Genomic DNA, 22632 nt, shown 5'->3' on the forward strand with positions numbered 1-22632 from the left:
GTATTTAAAACTAGCATTAAGAAATGTATTCGAATAAGGTCCCTGATTATTGGTAAAGCCCACTTTGCCAAACGCAGACACGCATGGGCTACAATGAGCTCGTAGGGTCGGTTATCCCCCGCCTCCTATCTATCCTGCACCTACTCCTTGCACCTAAAACTCAGTTTTATGGCAGTCAGACTAGGCGATTGGCAATTTTTAAATGACATGCCCGCCTGGCGCCGTTTGTCAGATGATGTGACGTGCAGAGGGTGCGGCATGACTCCTGAAACCCTGGTCCATATAGTTTGCCTTTGTCCCACTTTTAAGTCACAACGTAGACGTAAATTGAAAACTGAGTGGAACAGGCTGGGAATCCGGACGTGTAGACAAGCAATTATTGCAGCATTAATGCCAGAAAACACAGCTTTAAATATTGCTTTTACAACCTTTATACGACATGCATACCGCACCTTCAGGCAGTAACGGGAATGGTTCGTCATCACGCTCTCTTTTAGGAGCTATTCCATACCACACTGCAATCTTTTTAATGCTGCTAAAATTGATCTTATTTGACTGATCCCCTGTATATTCTGCTGCTACTTTACGAAACATTGGATTGCATTTATGGCTGATTGTTAATACCCAAAATCGAATGCATTTTAATTGTTATTTGCACATTCTGCTCTTTTATCACTAATTCACCAGTGAAGTTTTTAATGTAATTTGAAGTTCTTAATAATCATCGTCTTAAGTTATGTTTTTTTTTCTCTTTTTCTCTTTGTTTTTACAATGTGTATTGCTGTTGTAATTTTGGAGGTGTTCTTTTAAGGATATTTTTATACCCAAATAAAGTAAAGTACTGAGGTAGACGACAAACATTCTGCTAATAAAAAAAACACCTGAAAGTTCATATGGGTAGAAATCATTTCTTATTATCAAAGAGAGCCCCAACCATGTGTTACGTATTTAAAGTGTGTGCCTCTCCAGAACAGCACTCTTAAACTATACTGCCTACCAGTATGGATGGCATGCCTCCTACACCTTGTAGTCCTTTGGCTTATGTAACGTTTCCTATAAACTGATTTACACACATATAAGGTATTGTCTCTGTGTAATATGTGTGTGATGTAAAGTGCTCTGACACCCTACACTGGTATGAGTGGCGCTATAAAACCAATTAAATGCCACTGAGAGAGAGTGGTTATGGAGACCTGTTAAAGGGTGGTAGTGAGGGAAACCGTGGCGGAGGTGGTCATTGGGGGGGGGGGGGGGGGGGGGGGGACAACAAACATTGTCGCTCTGGGCGCCACCAGTGATAAAGCCGGCCCTGGTTCACAGTAAATTCTTAACTATGGTGGGACCCTAAAATGAATGCGATGAGACCCCATGGTCCCAAAGAGACAGCTGGAACCCTGAGCATCTTTTGGGCTGGCCATGTATGTCAAGTTAGCTTTTGTCAAAGCATTTTTCGTATGGAATTTGAAGGCGGATAAACTTGTTTATCATGAAATCAAAGCTTATATAAAATAAAGTAAAGGCCGCCAGGTGAAGAGGACTCTTGGCTGCTGTTTTTCTCAAGATGGGCTTCAGCTAAGACTTTCCCTCACTCCCCACTGAATACCCTGATAGTCCATAAACTACCTCAAAATGTGTTCCAAAGGACTTACAACAAATTATTCTTCCACATAAAAACTGTGTGGCCAGACGTTCGCTGGGTGTTTATGTTCTGCATGTATGTTCACAAAGATACCCTCTAGACCTAGGGCTAATAACACTAGTAAAGGATCTATACATTAGCCCCTCCTCAGCCGCTCCTGGCTCCCCCACCCTCCGAGGCCGGTGGGCAGCTCATTCACTGATACCGCACTCGCTTACCCCAGGATGTAACCCAAGACGCCCAGGTGGATCAGGCGGAAGGTGAGGCCCACCACCCTATCCTCGAGGAGCACCATCCGGCGGGTCTGATACACGGAGAAGAAACTCGGGAGCTTCATGGCGGGCGTCAGCAGAGAGAGAGCGGACAGAAGCTCCTGGGACGCCGGCTCCGTGTCTTGCTCCTGCCTTGGGAGGGGGTGAGCGGTGTGAGCTCAGAGGGTGGCGTTCATAGGAAACTGGTCCAAGCTTTGTTTGACGAAGGGTTTAGCTGTGAGGTATCTTTTAAATTCAGCTGCACATTTGGATACCTGTTCAGTAGCGGCCCGTGGTGGGAGTGCTGCTGGGCGTTGACGTGGGGCGGGGAGGGGCAGGGGGGGGGGTAGTAAACTACGGATTATGGATGATTAGAGGTAAGTAAGCATATAAATAAATAAAACGAAGTTCGTTGTGTGCGCTGCATCGCATTTGGCGATGCAGCGCGCGCAACGAATTTCGTTTTATTTATTTATATTCTTATTTACCTCTAATCATCCATAATCCGTAGTTTACTTCCCCCGCCCCACGTCAGCGCCCAGCAGCACTCCCACCACGGGCCGCTACACCTGTGGGCAGTGTCATGAGGTGGGCGGGGGTGTAAATATCAATAGTGCAGCAGGTGCAACGGCACCGGGGTGTGCGGGTGAGAGGGATGCCCACTGCAACAATGACTGTTTTTGATAATGAAAATGGGTACAGGGGGCGTTAGGGTGTAGAGGTGTCTGTGGGTGCACTATGCCCCCACATGTTACTGTCACGGGGGGAGGGGAGGTGTGGGCTTGAGTGCTGGACCCTTTTTACTACCAGACTCCTTTCAGATTATTGATTAGAAAAATTAGCTAGAAAATCAGAGACAAGACGCACAGTTTGGCTCTACTTCTTTTCATGTAGAATTTGCATTTTGTAGAAAAACAACACCCACAATTTTTTTTTAATGTCTATGTCTGGAAGACAGGAGGCGATCTCCAGTTCAATGACAGGCGATGTATTCTTTAAAATTAGTTTATATTTCGACCAAAGTCAAAAACAATTTAGGTCATGAAGTAGAGGAACACTTTTCAGTTTCATCAAGTTAAATCATAAAAAGCCAATTATTAAGAAGAGTATTCATACAGTGTCAAGAGAAACTTCAGGTAAATTAAAACATACGGTCCAAGGACTGCAGGGATGTGTGATATCTTTTGTAATTAACCCAAGGGGCACAAAGCTAGAAAGAATGGCACCATCTGCAGTAGCAATAAGGTACAGATTGTATCAAAAGTTCAACCAGTGCAAATACATCTGAGAATAACACCTCCATTCATTGACAAACACAGATTTTAGAAAGAGAATTGGGGAGAATTGGGGAGTCCCATTCCTGAAAAAGCAGCCAATCAAAAGATCTTTAAGATTGTGTGTCAACACAAAAATGGATGACTCTTATTTCTGCCTACACATATCTAAAGCTTTGTGCAATTGTGTTCCAGCCATTGATACAGCAAAGCGCACAAATGGAGATGATAAAATTGAAATATTTAAAAATGCTGCTTTGTGATCCTAAAATCGAGGATGGGGAACAGTATTAAGTCAACAAAAGAAAAATGAATTTTGGACATTTTACAGTGTCTCTGCTGCTAGGAAACCTGGGCGATTCTGCGATTGGCGCCATCTTCAAGTGGTTCAGTAGCATTAGATCATTCCTGCTCTTGACACAGTCCAGGTACTGCACCACACGAAAAGTTGACTTGGCCATAATGTATGCTCTAATGGTTAGAAAAGATATGGTTAGTAAGATATGGTTAGATAAGGGTAGAGGATGTGGCGTAATGGCTACAGCGGCCGACTTTGAAGCTGGGGAACAGGGTTTGAGTCTCAGCGTCAGCTCAATATCCTGTGGTTCTGAGAAATTCACGTAATCTCCCCGTGCCTAAAAATGAATGGGTCTGTCTGTAATGCAACTGGTGGTCATGTAAAGCGCTTTGATACTTTCAGTTCGAGTTTGCGTTATATAAAAAAAAATATATAAAAATATATAACTCTGGGCCCAATTTACAAAGGAAAACTTGGACCTGAAGTCTAATTTTAGACCTGAAGCCTAAGATTAGACTTTAGATCTAAACTTAGACTTCAGGTTTACATTTACCCTTGTGAATCGGGCCCTCTGTGTTCTTTCTCTCATAGACAGCGTGTTCCTTGAACCTGAATGCGACAAGTTTAGCATCTCTGATAGAAACCAAAAGAGGATCATCACTGATATTTGGCAGACCGAGATGTACAGCAGTATTTCTGATATAAGGTACCCAACCAATACGGTGGGCATCAGGATGCTTAATTGCATTCCTTCTATGCCCCTTGTTGCCATCGTGCGTGGAATAATAGCATCAGCAATTTAGCAGAACCCAGTTTCCTCTTGGCATTAGAAAGTTGAAGCATGACTCCAAATATTTTTTTAAAAAAATAATAATTTATTAAGGTCTGTAGTTGTTGTGTAGTATTGGGTCCCCAAATACCAGCACCATTCATAGCTACAGCAACGGTTGTGTCCATAAATACCTTCAAGACTTTGAATGTGCACAGTGCCCCATCAGGAGATAAAGCAATTAGCTCTCCTAATCTTACTAGGATCTCATATAGAAATAGAATCCAGCTCTGAAATGGATTTAACGTGCTCAATCATCTAGTTCTTAATGTACATGCATTTAAATTTAGGCATAGGGCACCCCATAGCTATGACTTTAGGCTTGGCTGAGTAATCTAGAAACCAGTAGCCGGAGACCCTTTGGGGTTCGGGACAAAAGAAGCATGTCATTAGCATAGAATAGGCATGCAACAACCTTAGACCAACTTTCGTAGGATCTGATCCTCAATTAATTGGAGTAACTGTAGTTCAAGTTTGTTAATATAAAGTTTAGACAAAAAAAGGGCCAAAACACACCCTTGCCTCACACCTGTAACTGCATTGAATTGTGAAGTCCCTGTCCCTTCAGGCAAACCTCATGGAGGCATTGAGTTTATTATGTAGGGCAGCTAAAAGAGCAACACTTTTAGTGTCTAGACACATTGAGATGGAAAAATGGGCAGAGTGGAGGGGCGTGACGCGAGCCAAGATGGCCGCCCTAACAGAAGAGCTCCGGAGTGGCCCTCCCGTGAATGTTGTAATCCGTCCAATATCTGCCCAATTCTGCAAAACAAGTGTTGCTGAGGAGCTCAGGCGGGGAGCGACTCACACCTAGCGCCAAAGAGTGGCCCCAAAAATTCGATTTTGGGGGCCCACTGGAGCGAGGAGCAGTAGGCCCGCCTGAGGCTTGTCAAGGGACCATGGACGCAGACCAACCGACGGCAATAAGACCCGGCCTGGAGGGGATCTCCGGTGGATGCCCGGGCGCGGGTGGTGTATGCAAAGAACCCCTTCTCTCCCCCTGCCGGGTGGCGTGATACAGGGGGCGTGGCCGGCGCCCAGGGCAGAGGTCAGGCCAGACCAGTGCGCTACAAGAGGCCTGTAGCTAAAGGCAGAGGCGGGCCTGGGTGAGACCGGGCCCAGCGACCATCTGAGCCGGCACCCAGTTACGGCCCTACAGGAGCACGGGTGCGGGCGGTGGCCCCGGGGTCCTTCCCATTGCCCATCACCCCCTCGTCGAGGACAAGCAAGCACCACCAACAGTGGTGAGTGGGTACACCACGGCACGGAAGGGAGGAGCCTTGGACCTCTGTACAGCCTGATAAAATAATCGAACGTGGCAAAGCAGGGAGCCGACCTGGTGCCTGGTCCACGCCCTCGGGAGGGGTGAGGGAACACAGCCGTGAGGCGCCGGAGGCTAGGGGGCAGTGTACAAGGAGGCCCTACTGATGAGTGAAGGGAATCGTCAGGGGCAGACTCTGTCTCCCCCGGTGGACCTAAGTGTGGGGACAAGTAAGTCCTACAGCGGATGCAGCCCTCCCCGCTCATTGGACGGAAGGGAGAAATATCCAGAGAGGTGAAGAGGTGGACTGAGGTGGGCCGGGTGAGCGCCGCAGGCAAACCGCAAGAAGATAACTAGGAAAAGGCGTTGAACAAACAGCAGAAGTAGGCCTCAGACAGGAGAAGCCCAAGGGAGCAGAATGTGAAGCAGGTCCGGAGTGACTCTGGTTTACACAGGGCCATGGGCGCTACGGCAGGGCTCGCCGGACGGGCTGCGGTGCTGGGCCTGCGGTGTAGCGCGGCACGCCATGGCCTCTTCTCCATTCGCTGGGACTGCTGGGGCACCCGTGCTGGACACTTAAACGGACAATTTCACAAAGAACGGTGTGGGGGCTGGGGCCAGCACAGAGGACATAAACTGACTTCCCCCATGCCAAAAATGACATGTGGCCCATGGGCATCCCACCGGCTCAGACCAATAAGCTGGACAAATACGCAGTGCCCGGGAAGACATTGATAGAAGGTGCCATGGCTTCAGACACCCAAGAGATGGTGGAACCGTCCTTGTGGGCCATCATGGCTACTATCAGAGACCTTGGAACTTCTCTAGAGTCCAAAATGGACAAGGTCACCATCGAAAAGACACTCCTGCAGGCAGATATGAATAAGACCTCCGAGAAGGTCGTAGTGGCGGACACAAACATAAGCGAGTGACAATCTGCACAGAAGAAAATGGAGGAGTGGGTACAACAACTTGCACACCACCAAAAGATAATGGCGGCGAAGCTGCAGGACCAAGAAGGGAGGGCCCACAGAAATAACATCAGGTTGGTGGGTGTCCTGGAGGGGGCAGAGGGTCCCAGCATAGAGCTGTTTCTGGAGGACCTCGTACTGAACCACCTTCAGACCAAAAGACTTTCGACCTTCTTCTCGGTGGAGAGGGCGCACAGGGCACCAATACCACAGCCGAAGCCAGGGGCCCTCCAAAGGACTATCACTGCCCAGATCCCCAACTATCAAGACCATGACGTGATTCTACAGGCCGCTCAAATCAGGAGGGACTTGCCATTTAAGAATACATTCATTTGATTCTTCCCAGACTTCACCCTCTTGGTCCAACACCAACGACGCACATTCCAGGAGCTCTAAAGAATCCTGCAATCCGAGAACATTTAATACATGATGCTCTTCCCAGCCAAGCTCAGGGTGCTGGACAATGGCATGTCCTGGTACTTCACAGCATCCGACGAAGTATGGAGCTGGCTGGAGGAGGGGAGACCAACCAGTGAACGGCTGCGGCAAGGTTATAGTCAAAGACTCAGGGATCCAAAGGGCTCAGCGCAACAGGAGCGTCACACTGAGAGCCCGGTGAGTAGCCCTCCTACAAGGACTTAACTCCAGAGACTAGATGAATAAAAGAGTCAGAGGGTTTTCAGGGAGTGGGGGGTCAGACATGAAAGGCCTAGGCCAGAAACAGAATGCCATGGACCACAAATGAATGGAAACGCTGTGGGGCGAGGCTTGGGCTCCGCTGCCCTCTGAGCTCTGCACTTGGGCATGAGAGGTTGCCTCCCCACTGCCGTGCTAAACGTCCAGAACCAGAAACAGGTAAAGAAAGGTGAGCGGGAGGGCCGTCTTCAGCCTATAGGCAGCAACGCTAACCAACCACAAGTTATAGAACAATGGTTTTTGTTGGGCGACAGGCGCTCTGCACATTGGGGATGTGGGTAGTTTTAAACCTACAATGCAGGTTAGCAGAGTGAGGAGAAAATAGGATGGGGACTGTTTCATTAAGTTGTACAGTTATGTTTATTCAATGTTTTATGCGATCCACAGTTGAGATACCATGTAATATGCTTTATTTAAGGCAATTACTCAGGCGCAAGGGAGTTGGGTGGGCATGGGGAAGAGGGGTGCTGGCCAACTTCTTAACTGTCAACATGACATCACAACACACAGACACACTGCGAATTATGATTTCGAATATCAATGGGCTGGGGGCTAAAATAAAAGGACTATGGTCCTGCAGTACCTCCGTAGACAGTCCCCTGACCTTGTATTCCTACAGGAGACGCACCTATGAGGCAATTATTATCTGGCACTCAATAGGTTTGGGTGCACGCTTCGCGCGCGCGCCGGTTTCACAACAGCGTCCCGGGGAGTGGTGATTTTAACCAAGTATACTGCACCTATACTAATACATCGTACGTGGGAGGACCCGCTAGGACGATTCGTGGTGGCAGCTGGGAGATGTGGGATCTGAACATGTGTTCCGCTTACATCCCGCCAAAGCTGCATGTGGAAACCTTTCCCAGGCTCAGCAAAATACTGCTAGAAATGCCACCAGGTCTACTTGTCATGGGAGGAGATAGGAATGCAGTGATGTCCCCAGACATTGATAGAGCCACAGGGACAGCCCAGGGCGGGAAGCCCTTCCCTCTATGGTCGTTCACGGGAGCGATGGGCCTCTCGGAGCTCTGGCGACTTTATAACCCAACCAGTATACAATGCACGCTTGTCTCAGCAGCACATGGTAGCCGGGTGCGGCTAAATCACCTCTTTACACAATCCATACACGTGGGACATTTCCGCAGGGTCCACCATAAAGCAAGGGGCATATCCCATCATTCGCCGGTAGAGGTTCAACTTCAGGGCCCCACTAGGGACTGCTCCATGCCACCGCATCTGACCTCTTGGCATTTTAAAGACAAGGATGCTCAAGAAAAGTTTAGAGAATGAACGCAAATATACTTAAGCGAATACACGTGGTTGGAGGCCGTACTCTCTGGGAAGTGTACAAAGCAGTGGCCAAAGGCTATGTACAAGCAGAGATGAGTGGTCAGAGGAAGGAGAGGAGAGCCATGGGCGAGAAACTGGAGCAAGACATTGAGGCCTTAGAGAGAGCGCCACTATGTAATGGTAAACTAGACCCCGAAGTGAGACATAAGATACGCCTCAAACAAAAGGAGCTGAGGGATATTGAGGAGGAAGCAGCATGTAAACATGCTGTGGCTACCCAGAGGCAGTTATACGACCTGGGAGACAAGGCAAACAAGCTTATTGCGTGGTTGAAAATGAGAGATCGGGAACACAACTGGGTGGCAGAGATTCAGGACATAGAGGGTAGGGTGAGAATCTCTGGCAAGGAAATAGCTGATGTCTTTGCGACATACTATGAGACCCTATATCAATCGGCAACCACTAGCACGGGTGAGGAGAGCGCAGAACTGCTTAGAGACCTTTCTTCACTAACCCTCTCACAGGATGATAGAGACGCTATCGAACAAGATCTGACGAAAGAGGAGATAGAAGGTGCTATACAAGATTTACAGTCAGGGAAAGCCGCAGGTCTGATTGGACTGCCTGCGGAGTTATGTAGATGTGTAGCATCAGTGGTGGCACAGCCGATGTTGGACATGTTCAATACCGCGCTGCAAGAGGGGGGTCTATCTGAGGACCTATTAATGGCCACAATTGTGGTCATCCCAAAGTAAGACAAACCACTGGAGCGATGCAGCTCTTACCGGCCCATCTCCTTACTAAATTTCGAAACAAAGGTCCTTGCAAAAGTACTATCTAACTGTCTCAACCCCAATATCTCCTCAATCATCCACCCAGACCAGACAGGCTTTATGCCCCAAAAAAGCAGCAGACTAAATCTCGGGCGCCTATATGCCATTATGCAGGAGACGGTGACGAACGGGACAGAACCCACAGCAGTGTTGTCTTTAGACGCCCGTATGGCGTTCGATAGTATTGAATCACCCTACTTAATGGGGGTCATGAATCGGTTGGGTTTCGGCCCCAAATTCCGAGCCTGGAACCGTCTGCTGTATCTCAATCCACTGGTGTGAGTTTGGGTTAATGGAGCGGTCTATAGGCCCTTCGAACTGCATAGGGGTACACGACAGGGGTGTCCCCTATCCCCCATGATTTTTGCCATGATGTTGGAACGACTTGCTGCGTGGGTCAGGAGGGACCCATTGATCCGAGGGATTGACATTTGGGGTGAATGGGACAAGTGCATTTCTTTCTACGTCCACAATGTACTGGTATACGTCAGCAGGCCCAGGCAAACGATCCATAGAATCATCAACATATTCCGCCTCTTCTGTAGTTATTTAGGATATCAAGTTAACTGGGACAAGTCGCTCCTTGTCTGTTTGACTGGTGAGGTCCCACAGCTCACCTCAGAGTGCAGGGCTCTGATACAATGGGAACAATTCAAATATCTTAGTATCTGGATCACCAAATCGGAGGCGGACTTCCTGAATCTAAATATACAGGCTCAATTAGCAAGACTGCGCAAGGATATTTCACACTGAGTAAGTTGACAATATCCCTCATGAGTAGGGCAGTGCTATTCAAAATAATGGCTCTCCCTAGGCTGTTATACACACTGCAAAATACCCCCTGTCAGATACCGTAGACATTTTTCTGGGCTATTGAAGGGGAGCAGCGCAATCTACTGTGAGAGGGGGACACTCCGTGTATTGCGCTGTGCAAGCTGTGGCGTGGGGTCTACGAGGGCGGCCTGGCTGTCCCGGATATTCGGAACTACTACAGGGTGGCCCAAATCATTATTATCAACGGATGGGTGTTCGTGCCTCTTTCTGAAGTCGTTACCCATACATACACAGACTCTGGTGCGGACTTGGCACACTGTCAGAAAGGTGCTGGGATGGGAATCACGACTGACCCAACAAATCCTGCTCTGGAGAAGTGATGCCCTATCAAAGAGGATAGTAAGTCCATAAATGCCAGAGAACTCTCAGTGAAATGAAGAGAGCGAAACAATACAATGTAAAAGTGTGCTTTACTGGAGGACCCTAGCAAACACAAGGAGATGATGGGCAGAGCCCTGAAACCTTTCAGACAGTCACCACCACTCACAGATCTGGGTTAAATCCATCATCATTCTTTAGCTCACTTCGCCACCTCAATTCAGACCCAGCCATATGCAAATCAGTCTTGACCCTGTGACTCATGGGAACAGTCCAGACCAAACTGCCAAGCCATGTCTTCCCTGACCGGAAACAAGCAACTAGAGGACCCTAGCCAAGTGATCAGCCTGGCCAATAGCACACAGAGTAGCAGAAGCCATCTGTACAAGTGTGCCTTTTCACTCAGTGAACAAAATTGTTGACAATTATGTCAGTGTTTTAAGAATCTCCATCTATAGAGATGGCACTCTTACCAAAACAAGTGCATAAGGGTTTGCCTGTTGGGGAAGCTGCTACACTTGGCAAGGGTTAGTAGTCATGGGCACCTGGTGTCACAATATTATACTGTGGATTTGTAGATGGAGCAGGTCCCTTCTCTTCTAGTACAGGTTATTAATATTTACTTATTGGACAAAGTCAGGCCACTGATTGGTCTAGGTGGCAGACCTTCAAACACGTGGGCCAGCATTCCCTGGAGACAAATAGGCAGACTAAGGCGTGATACACTAGGACAGATTTACAAAGCCCAAGTGTTGCCCTTACATCATGCAAAGCGATGCAAGAGCTTAAGTGACATTTACTAAGCCACGGAAAGCCACCTTTCTTTACCTGCATTGGGAAGGTGTTCCATTGGTGGAGCATGAGCATTTCCATGCATCCACCCATGGATTTTGACTCAATCCCAGATTTACAAAGATTTGTAAACGTGTGAATGCATCAAAATGGTACACCTTCCAACACAGGCATATGTTCCTCCTTCTATGTGGGTAGCATTCTGCAGCAAATATAAAGTGAAGGGGGTCCGAGGGACAGTTTAAAGACCACGACCAGACTAAATCCCCTATCCAATGATTCATAAACCCAAAGAGTCTGGAGGTCTAAATATACAGGAGAGAGAAATGAAAAGAGAAATGCAAGGAACAAAGACCCTTTAAGTGCTCTATCGCTTGAAGGATTTCCATCAATAACCAGTGATTGGTCAGTTTCATCATCTGGATATCCAACCTTACCACCACTGCCAACCTCTCCAACATGAGGTGTTTGTTTCGGTTGGGTGTCAGCCAAATGACCAATGGTGTAAAAGGGAAGGAACCGGAGAGCAACAAGGGTTCTTGTCCTGACCAAGATGTATATCACTAAATGATATAGAAGGGTGCAGTGCAAAAAGGTGAGATAAAAAGGATTTAGAGGAAGAAGAGAATGTTTATTCAGGGTATTCCAACTAATCCATAGATTAAAAAATGGTGCAACAAAACAGCTTTAAACAAATAGGCTGCGTTAAAGTACGGTCGACATGTTTCAGCCTTAATGCCCAATGGTCAGATGGCTTTCTTCAGGACCTCATACCATGTTAGTATTGCTACTGCAACACTCCCTCCTGCGGTATGATAGTCAGCATCCTAAATCATTAAGAGACAATCTACCATATGGGCAATTTCTCCGCGTGAGACGCAATTGTTCCACAACAGATAAATATCAGTGGCACGCCCGCAACCTGACAGAACAACTGATGGAGAAGAAATATCCTAAAAGACTAATTAAAACAGCTTTCAAACAAGCTACTAATAACAACAGAGAGGCATTGATAGAACCTCCGTTTGAAAAACCTACAATGGACCGACTAACTTTTGTCCATACTTTTAGCACTCTGACCAACGGCATCCAGAAATGTGTCAAAAAACACTGGCGACTCTTAAACTCTTGTAAAGAGAAGATACAACTACCTCTTTTCTCTCTAAAGAGAGGTATGAATCTTAGAGACAAATTGGTGCACACCAGACCACAACAAATCAAACCACGCCAAATTGGAACTTTGTGGGATTTACCAGCAGTTCAGGGACACCATCCTTGTGGTACTTGTTCAATCTGTCCACAAACTAAACATCCAAATTCGATAGACATTGGCATGAGAACATCTTGGGAACAAAGAACGTTCACGAATTGCAACAGCGACAATCTGATCTATCTGATTGAGTGCCCATGTAAGTTTCGCTATGTGGGTATGACTACTCGTAAAGTCAGACTACGTATGCTTGAGCACAAAAGCACTTTCAGATGTAAGAAAAACAACACTAGGTTGACAAGGCATTTTCTTGAAACCAACCATCAAGCCACAGACTTCACATGGACAGTCCTGGAGAAACCTTTTGTACCATCTCATGTGAGTGATGTATCCCACTTCCTATTCCAGAAAGAACAAAGATGGGTCTTCAAAATTCACAGCGACACTTCAGCTCTAAATGATGCAATCCCATGGTCCTCTCTTTAACACACTGTTTCCAAAACATGTGTTTACAAATGATTTTACGTCATCTACTGTTGCCATCCCTTGTGACCAATAGATACCACTATTTTTTAAGTGCTATTTTTTGAGTGCTGTTTGCAGTGGGCCAGTCATGTGGGCATCGTTCACTGAGTAATTCTCCCTACTCTTTCTGCGATCGCTTCATCGATCTCACTAAGTCCTATACATTCTATACAGCTGGTATGCGAGGTGCTCTATTTAAAACCTCTTAAACTATGGTTTATATTGAGTACCTTGAGGCTTTTTGCTTTCTACAAAACAATAGATATTTCACATATCTTACACATTGAGGATTAAATCAATTATCCGTACGAGTCGAGTAATTGTATTTTATCCCTTGACTCAATAAAGTTGCATACATTCAATACAGCTTTTTTACATTAGACGCCTCATTTCTAGCCCACAGGGTGTTAAGCGACTATTATACTTCAGTAGACACTAGCGAGCACCACACCTTATCTAATAATACTCTGCGTCTAATAAACAAATATAGACACAGATCTGCACATGCAAAACTCCCTAATGTACGTTTTTTACCCACGGACTACTAGTTCCGGGTTTCGATACGTCATCTGGTAGTTTTTCCTTGAGCAACGATGACACTCGATAGGCATTGGTTGCTAGACACAGTCTTTCGCGCGCCTTACTGACGACATAAGGACCGCGACCCAGTCCGCCAGTTACCTCCCACACGACTCAGGAAAACTCTGAGGTACCGACGGACAGGTAAACGCTCTGTTGCCGTATTACTTCTCTTTGCTGCCCTGTAAGGCTAACTTCCCAAGAGTTCTTGAATAGCGTAATTAACTTCCCAAGCAGCGCTATGTATTCGGTAATATAACTTTTAAATGCCGAGCGACACTAGAGGCGAATCAGTCTAACAAGTGCTTGTATCTAGATCACGAGCATGTTTGAAATCATGTATTTAACCGGAGCTTCTCTCAAACAGCGAAAGGATTCTCTAGGCAGCGCAATGTTTCTTTGCTGCATTTTTGCTGTTTCTGTATATGTTGGGGGCGTTTTAGTGTTGCTCGCTATTACAGTCTACCAGTTTATCAGTGTCTTCCTCCGAACGGGCACCCCTGTTCGGTTATCTACCTTTAACATCATCCCTCCACCTATGGCGATTTGCTTTTGAGGAGTGTCAATTATGGGTACCTACCTTTGGATCCACAATGGGATCCCTTTTAAACCACAATGTACTTTTTTGACATATGGGAGTTTCGTATGCTTTACTCTCTCATTAATAGCCTTATATGGCAACATTCCCTTCACTTCACAGGGCGGGGCCTCCGTCAACCTGAGCCTTTTCCGGGTAGGTGAGGCATATTCCTCGTGCTAGACAGGTAAGCACCTGGAATCATTATAGTGTTTTGCTGTTTTTACACGAAATTGTTATAACACAGGAGAGTGAAATGTACAATAGAGTCATTGTAATTTTCCAACCCTTGTCTCCTTCCTTTCCTTTGTATTCAGGTAATACAGATATACCGTTTACACGGAAGGAAACACACCACAAAGGTTGTATTTTACAGTTTTTCTTTTTTTCACGAATAATGTTGCAGTAGCAATACTAACATGGTATGAGGTCCTGAAGAAAGCCATCTGACCATTGGGTCATTAAGGCTGAAACATGTCGACCGTACTTTAACGCAGCCTATTTGTTTAAAGCTGTTTTGTTGCACCATTTTTTAATCTATGGATTAGTTGGAATACCCTAAATAAACATTCTCTTCTTCCTCTAAATCCTTTTTATCTCACCTTTTTGCACTGCACCCTTCTATATCATTTAGTGATCTACATCTTGGTCAGGACAAGAACCCTTGTTGCTCTCCGGTTCCTTCCCTTTTACACCATTGGTCATTTGGCTGACACCCAAATGAAACAAACACCTCATGTTGGAGAGGTTGGCAGTGGTGGTAAGGTTGGATATCCAGATGATGAAACTGACCAATCACTGGTTATTGATGGAAATCCTTCGAGCGATAGAGCACTTAAAGGGTCTTTGTTCCTTGCATTTCTCTTTTCATTTCTCTCTCCTGTATATTTAGACCTCCAGACTCTTTGGGTTTATGAATCATTGGATAGGGGATTTAGTCTGGTCGTGGTCTTTAAACTGTCCCTCAGACCCCCTTCACTTTATATTTGTTTCTAGTGCAGCTGATGGCTGCGGGTCCTTTTTAAACACATTAAGGCGACTAAACCTGTGGTTAGCCTCCGTTTCTTGGTTTAACCTCTTGGTTCCCCGTACCCTGACACTCCTCTTTAGCTCTCTACACTTAGGTTGTCAGAGATAGGACAATCATTGGTCCCTGATCTCCCTAGCAATGGCAGAATTTGGTGGTCTAGCATATGACGACGCTATATACCAATCCATACTTAACAATACACCAAGTATTTTAGATATGGCCATGGCACCACTAGGCTCAACAGCAGATGATTGGAGCCAGGTACTATCCCTAAAAAAATCCCACACACGGACCATGATACATGGCGCTATCATGGCCGAATATTTACGGGGCAATTGTGCCCCGGCGGGCTTGATCGTTACCAACGCCCCTCGCTTATTTCTACAGGATAAAACCTTCTTAAAAGATTGGTCTTTGATAGCGTGGCGCTGCACGCGTGACTGGCTCATTCTTATAGTTAGCACAGCCAAGCGGGTGGCAGATACCATTCTTTTGGAAATACAAGTGCTAGAGGCCCAAATAAAAGTCACTGTTACAGCAGCTTTACTCAAAAAGAATCAAGAAGAGGCCAATAAAAGTAACAAAGAACTTAAAGATTCAATCTTGACCTCAAAAATCGAAAAGTTCAAGAAGGACTTAGCCAAATTCAAGCACAAGGTGATCTATCCATACACCAGCGAGACCTATACACCACCAGAATTCAACAGAAAAGGACGCCGTTATGGCTCCACATACTCTGGGAGCAGCTCCGATGATGATGTGGTTGACACTGATGGCTCAGAAATGAACAAACAACAAAATAGAGGACGAGGAAATAGGAGGACCTGGAGAGGGCAGTATATACCCCAGGTACAACATTGGTGGCCTCCGACACCTTGGGGTTATCCCCCCAAACAATACCCTCCCCAACAATTTCAGTTACAACCACAGAATCCGTTCCTCATGAATCAACAGGACCCTAATTATCAGTCTTTTTTAGGGTTTGGCCAAGGAAGGCCGAGGGGTCGAAGAAGAGGCCGACAAACACAAGTGCATTGGAATCTGCCAACCTCCATGCCCCAACAAATGAACACACGCAGCCAATCCAAGAAGAGCCAACCACAACCAGGAACGAGTACAGAGACGACTTGATAATCAATCTTAGTCAGAAAGTTTTGACCACAGATGAAATATCTGTTTTGAACAAAGGCCTGGGAATTGTAACTACGACAAAAGGAGATTACTTTCAGATACAATGTGAACTGGCCAAATTTTTTCGTAAAATACGATTACATTTCTTCTTTAACAACAAAGATTTGCCTAATACCACTTTGAATGAGTCTAATACTGGATTAAAAAGACGATCTACCTTCAACCCTCCATTACACAGTGTACCTCCCCAAGTCCTTACTTTTGAAAAAGCTGTCACAGAAGAAATCACAACTCTGTGTCAAGATAAAAAGAAGAAGAACCAATACAGTAATCTTCCGAAAAAAGAACAATTGGCATTGAAAGCACTTACACAAGACCATACCATCATCATCAAGCCTGCCGATAAGGGTGGTGCGATTGTCATACAGGAGGTTGAAAGCTACCGACAAGAATGTAGGAGACAACTAGAAGATAGGAGATTCTATCTACCACTAGACATGGATCCAACAGAACGAGTCAAAAAGGTTATCACAGAAGCTGTTGAAGAAGCAGTAGCTGAAGGGTGGATCACTTCTCAAGAAGCTCTGTTCCTACAAACTCCAAACCCCGTGATGCCGTACTTTTATACCCTGCCTAAAGTTCACAAAACTCAACGTCCTCCACCAGGGAGACCTATAATCTCAGGTCTAGGATCACTACTCGAGCCCTTGTCTACTTTTGTTGACCACTTTCTAAGGCCATTAGTAAAGAGTATGCCTACTTACTTACAAGATACCAAGGATGTTTTACGTCGTCTACCAACTGTGGAATTTGATTCTGACAAAGATTTTCTAGTATCTTTTGATGTAGGATCTTTATATACATCCATTCCACAAGACGAAACCCTTGACACTGTTTCTTCCATTCTGAACGACACAGACCTAGATTCCATCACTCCTGTCCATTTTATTATGACACTGGCACATATAGCGATGAAGGAAAATTTCTTCAGGTTTGAAGATACAATATATCTTCAAGTCTCAGGTACCAGCATGGGAAGCATTTTTGCACTCAGTCTGGCCAATCTATATGTGCATTCTTTTGAACATGAGTACATGCTCAACCCTGACAACCCCTTCCACGACTCAATTAGGCTGTGGAAGCGCTACATCGATGATATTTTTGTAGTGTGGCGAGGGGATCTATCTTCCATTTCAGCTTTCTTACAGTGGCTGAACAGCCGCAATGACTTTTTGAAATTTACAGTGGAGATTCATAAAGAAAGATTGGCTTTCCTCGATCTTTCTATCTTTGTAACCCCCACAGGTTTGGAAAGCGAACTATACAAAAAACCTATGGCTCGTAACTCCCTCCTGCGGTATGATAGTCAGCATCCTAAATCATTAAGAGACAATCTACCAAATGGGCAATTTCTCCGCGTGAGACGCAATTGTTCCACAACAGATAAATATCAGTGGCACGCCCGCAACCTGACAGAACAACTGATGGAGAAGAAATATCCTAAAAGACTAATTAAAACAGCTTTCAAACGAGCTACTAACAACAACAGAGAGGCATTGATAGAACCTCCGTTTGAAAAACCTACAATGGACCGACTAACTTTTGTCCATACTTTTAGCACTCTGACCAAAGGCATCCAGAAATGTGTCAAAAAACACTGGCGACTCTTAAACTCATGTAAAAAGAAGATACAACCACCTCTTTTCTCTCTAAAGAGAGGTATGAATCTTAGAGACAAATTGGTGCACACCAGACCACAACAAATCAAACCACGCCAAATTGGAACTTTGTGGGATTTACCAGCAGTTCAGGGACACCATCCTTGTGGTACTTGTTCAATCTGTCCACAAACTAAACATTCGAATTCGATAGACATTGGCATGAGAACATCTTGGGAACAAAGAACGTTCACGAATTGAAACAGCGACAATCTGATCTATCTGATTGAGTGCCCATGTAAGTTTCGCTATGTGGGTATGACTACTCGTAAAGTCAGACTACGTATGCTTGAGCACAAAAGCACTTTCAGATGTAAGAAAAACAACACTAGGTTGACAAGGCATTTTCTTGAAACCAACCATCAAGCCACAGACTTCACATGGACAATCCTGGAGAAACCTTTTGTACCATCTCATGTGAGTGATGTATCTCACTTCCTATTCCAGAAAGAACAAAGATGGGTCTTCAAAATTCACAGCGACACTTCAGGTCTGAATGATGCAATCCCATGGTCCTCTCTTTAACACACTGTTTCCAAAACATGTGTTTACAAATGATTTTACGTCATCTACTGTTGCCATCCCTTGTGACCAATAGATACCACAATTTTTTAAGTGCTATTTTTTGAGTGCTGTTTGCAGTGGGCCAGTCATGTGGGCATCGTTCACTGAGTAATTCTCCCTACTCTTTCTGCGATCGCTTCATCGATCTCATTAAGTCCTATACATTCTATACAGCTGGTATGCGAGGTGCTCTATTTAAAACCTCTTAAACTATGGTTTATATTGAGTACCTTGAGGCTTTTTGCTTTCTACAAAACAATAGATATTTCACATATCTTACACATTGAGGATTAAATCAATTATCCGTACGAGTCGAGTAATTGTATTTTATCCCTTGACTCAATAATGTTGCATACATTCAATACAGCTTTTTTACATTAGACGCCTCATTTCTAGCCCACAGGGTGTTAAGCGACTATTATACTGCAGTAGACACTAGCGAGCACCACACCTTATCTAATAATACTCTGCGTCTAATAAACAAATATAGACACAGATCTGCACATGCAAAACTCCCTAATGTACGTTTTTTACCCACGGACTACTAGTTCCGGGTTTCGATACGCCATCTGGTAGTTTTTCCTTGAGCAACGATGACACTCGATAGGCATTGGTTGCTAGACACAGTCTTTCGCGCGCCTTACTGACGACATAAGGACCGCGACCCAGTCCGCCAGTTACCTCCCACACGACTCAGGAAAACTCTGTGGTACCGACGGACAGGTAAATGCTCTGTTGCCGTATTACTTCTCTTTGTTGCCCTGTAAGGCTAACTTCCCAAGAGTTCTTGAATAGCGTAATTAACTTCCCAAGCAGCGCTATGTATTCGGTAATATAACTTTTAAATGCCGAGCGACACTAGAGGCGAATCAGTCTAACAAGTGCTTGTATCTAGATCACGAGCATGTTTGAAATCATGTATTTAACCGGAGCTTCTCTCAAACAGCGAAAGGATTCTCTAGGCAGCGCAATGTTTCTTTGCTGCATTTTTGCTGTTTCTGTATATGTTGGGGGCGTTTTAGTGTTGCTCGCTATTACAGTCTACCAGTACATCAGTGTCTTCCTCCGAACGGGCACCCCTGTTCGGTTTTCTACCTTTAACATCATCCCACCACCTATGGCGATTTGCTTTTGAGGAGTGTCAATTATGGGTACCTACCTTTGGAACCACAATGGGATCCCTTTTAAACCACAATGTACTTTTTTGACATATGGGAGTTTCGTATGTTTTACTCTCTCATTAATAGCCTTATATGGCAACATTCCCTTCACTTCACAGGGCAGGGCCTCCGTCAACCTGAGCCTTTTCCGGGTAGGTGAGGCATATTCCTCGTGCTAGACAGGTAAGCACCTGGAATCATTATAGTGTTTTGCTGTTTTTACATGAAATTGTTATAACACAGGAGAGTGAAATGTACAATAGAGTCATTGTAATTTTCCAACCCTTGTCTCCTTCCTTTCCTATGTATTCAGGTAATACAGATATACCGTTTACACGGAAGGAAACACACCACAAAGGTTGTATTTTACAGTTTTTCTTTTTTTCACGAATAATGTTGCAGTAGCAATACTAACATGGTATGAGGTCCTGAAGAAAGCCATCTGACCATTGGGTCATTAAGGCTGAAACATGTCGACCGTACTTTAACGCAGTCTATTTGTTTAAAGCTGTTTTGTTGCACCATTTTTTAATCTATGGATTAGTTGGAATACCCTGAATAAACATTCTCTTCTTCCTCTAAATCCTTTTTATCTCACCTTTTTGCACTGCACCCTTCTATATCATTTAGTGATCTACATCTTGGTCAGGACAAGAACCCTTGTTGCTCTCCGGTTCCTTCCCTTTTACACCATTGGTCATTTGGCTGACACCCAACCGAAACAAACACCTCATGTTGGAGAGGTTGGCAGTGGTGGTAAGGTTGGATATCCAGATGATGAAACTGACCAATCACTGGTTATTGATGGAAATCCTTCGAGCGATAGAGCACTTAAAGGGTCTTTGTTCCTTGCATTTCTCTCAGCATTCTGCAGCACACATAGAAAGAGGAAAATGCCTCAATGGATTGTTTTTGTGCAGAAATGTCTTTGATCCTAGGCTGGCACTGATGTCCTTGGGTGTTTTTTCACACCTTAATGAAATTAAGCTCCTGACAGCCTACAAAACGTGCCAGAAATCCACACAGTTCAGAGGTTTCCAGCTCACCTTGCCTGTCACTGTGTGATATGCACTCTTCACCGGGTGACGGTGTGAAGGGAGCCAAAATAGTGTGACACATTGTAGCACCATGTGAGTTGGCAGATGTGGAATGATGAGGAGGAAGATGAGAATGCCTCCATAGGAGACTTGCCAGAGGGTCAAAGACACCATCCTGAAAAAGCTTGACTCCTTGGTAAGAGATTGGTGCTGGCGGATTTCAGGCTGCAAAGAGTAGAACAGAAGGTGACAGGGCTGGAGTCTATGATTACGGAGGTGAGCCCTACGATATAGGAAGTTGAAGATCAAGTATGCCAGGGTGGAAGGGAGGGTGGCTTCCTAGACAGGTGATCTTTACAGATTGCCTCATGAGTTACTCGAATTGTATGAAAAAGTCTAGCATCCGGAGGACCCGTGACTCACAGCCCTTGATAAGGACCTTCATTTCCTGGTGGGGTCAGCAGAGAAGGCCATGCAGAGGTGATTTAGGAGTTCTTGGAGAAGTAGCTTGTTCCCTCAGGGCACTCAAGAGACAATCTGGTCAGACAAGTCTTTATTCTCTCCTCAGAAAGATTGTTTCTAAGGAGAATACAAGCGTTGCAACATTCACACCAGGGCTCCTGCTCTGTGGGGTCACTATTGCAAAAAGTGGGGACTTTAAAGCATGAACTGCAAATCGATGTCACTTGAATCTTGCTGTTCCCTGACTTCAGTATAGCGACTTAGACAAGGAGAAAAGAAATAGAGGCGGTTCAGCCAGAATTGCCGAGGTTGAATATTTTGTCATCAGTGCTGTTTGCTCAAACAGAGGTTGCTCATTCGTTAAAGCTGCCTCGTAGAGACGAGAGTGGAAAAGCCAATCATTGGCCGTTGGCTGCGGAGTTAGAAGTTCAGATTTTGGACCTCATGTGGACTGGCAGAGTCCCTCATTTGCTACTGCCCTCTTTTCCTATTTCCTTGCTGACAACTTCCCTTCCCCTACCCTCCGTCTCTACCCATCCTAGTCATCCCAAAGTGTACATTTGGTAAGTGTTAAACTATTTGTTTCTCAGTGTGGCGCAACATTTTTGTTAAATACTGTAACATAACTCAATTTTTTATATTAAATGACAGTTTGCAGTGCAGTGCTTGCTTCAGTTATGAGAGCGGTGTGTGCAGTTTTGTACCTTATGTTCAGAAAAACCTATAAAAGTCTATAGGATCCTAGCACTGGATTTCGGCTTAGAATCTGAAGAGAACAACACTTAAGTTATGAATTAATTGCACCACTGATATGGATTTCACTCGGGTAAAGATACACACATTTGGGCTAAATGTATATACGATAAATACCCTTTTGAAATATATCACTCAGACATTCCTCCCTTCACAAGCTTTCTGCTAAAACCTGGCTGAGTTCTTTCAATCTAAGGTCAAGGAGATGTATAAGGAATTCTCTTTCATCCACAAGATGGATCACAGAGGTATTTTAGAGGATCCCTCCCTCTCTTCCCCCATGACTGGGGCTGTGCAAGAGCTTGTCGTAGCCAACAGGAGCATATTCGATAACTTTGCCATCCTAGATGAGGATAGAGTAGACAGTCTCATGGAGACTATGAAATCTGGGTCCTCATTGCATCCATGCCCAACTTATGCGATGCACGTGGTTTCAAGTACGATCATGAGGCACCTTACTGTTCTTCTTAATAAGGTGTTGGTCTCTGGAATTTAACCAGTAGTTTGGAAAAAGGCCTCCATCTACCCTTCACTGAAAAAAAAACCTTGTTACATCCTGGTGCGACAAAAAATTATTGGCCAATATCTGTGCTCCCCCTC

General features: G+C 45.1%; 1 protein-coding gene across 2 annotated transcripts in view; it reads right to left on the reverse strand.

Moving 5' to 3' along the window:
* The window catches only part of LOC146858930 (P2X purinoceptor 1-like), a 725716-nt gene that overhangs the window by 631233 nt on the left and 71851 nt on the right, over positions 1 to 22632 (reverse strand). Inside the window, exon 1 of one of the 2 annotated variants that reach the window (XM_085649574.1) lies at positions 1858 to 2163. The exons of the other annotated variant lie outside the window; for it this stretch is intronic. Within the exon in view, the coding sequence (XP_085505700.1) occupies positions 1858 to 1976 (119 nt within the window). The 5' untranslated portion in view covers positions 1977 to 2163. Of the gene's footprint in view, positions 1 to 1857; positions 2164 to 22632 lie in introns of those variants that run through there. 2 annotated transcript variants of the gene reach the window in all.

The sequence above is a fragment of the Triturus cristatus genome, chromosome 3_2 (assembly GCF_964204655.1).
Source record: "Triturus cristatus chromosome 3_2, aTriCri1.1, whole genome shotgun sequence".
Taxonomy (NCBI): Eukaryota; Metazoa; Chordata; class Amphibia; order Caudata; family Salamandridae; genus Triturus; species Triturus cristatus.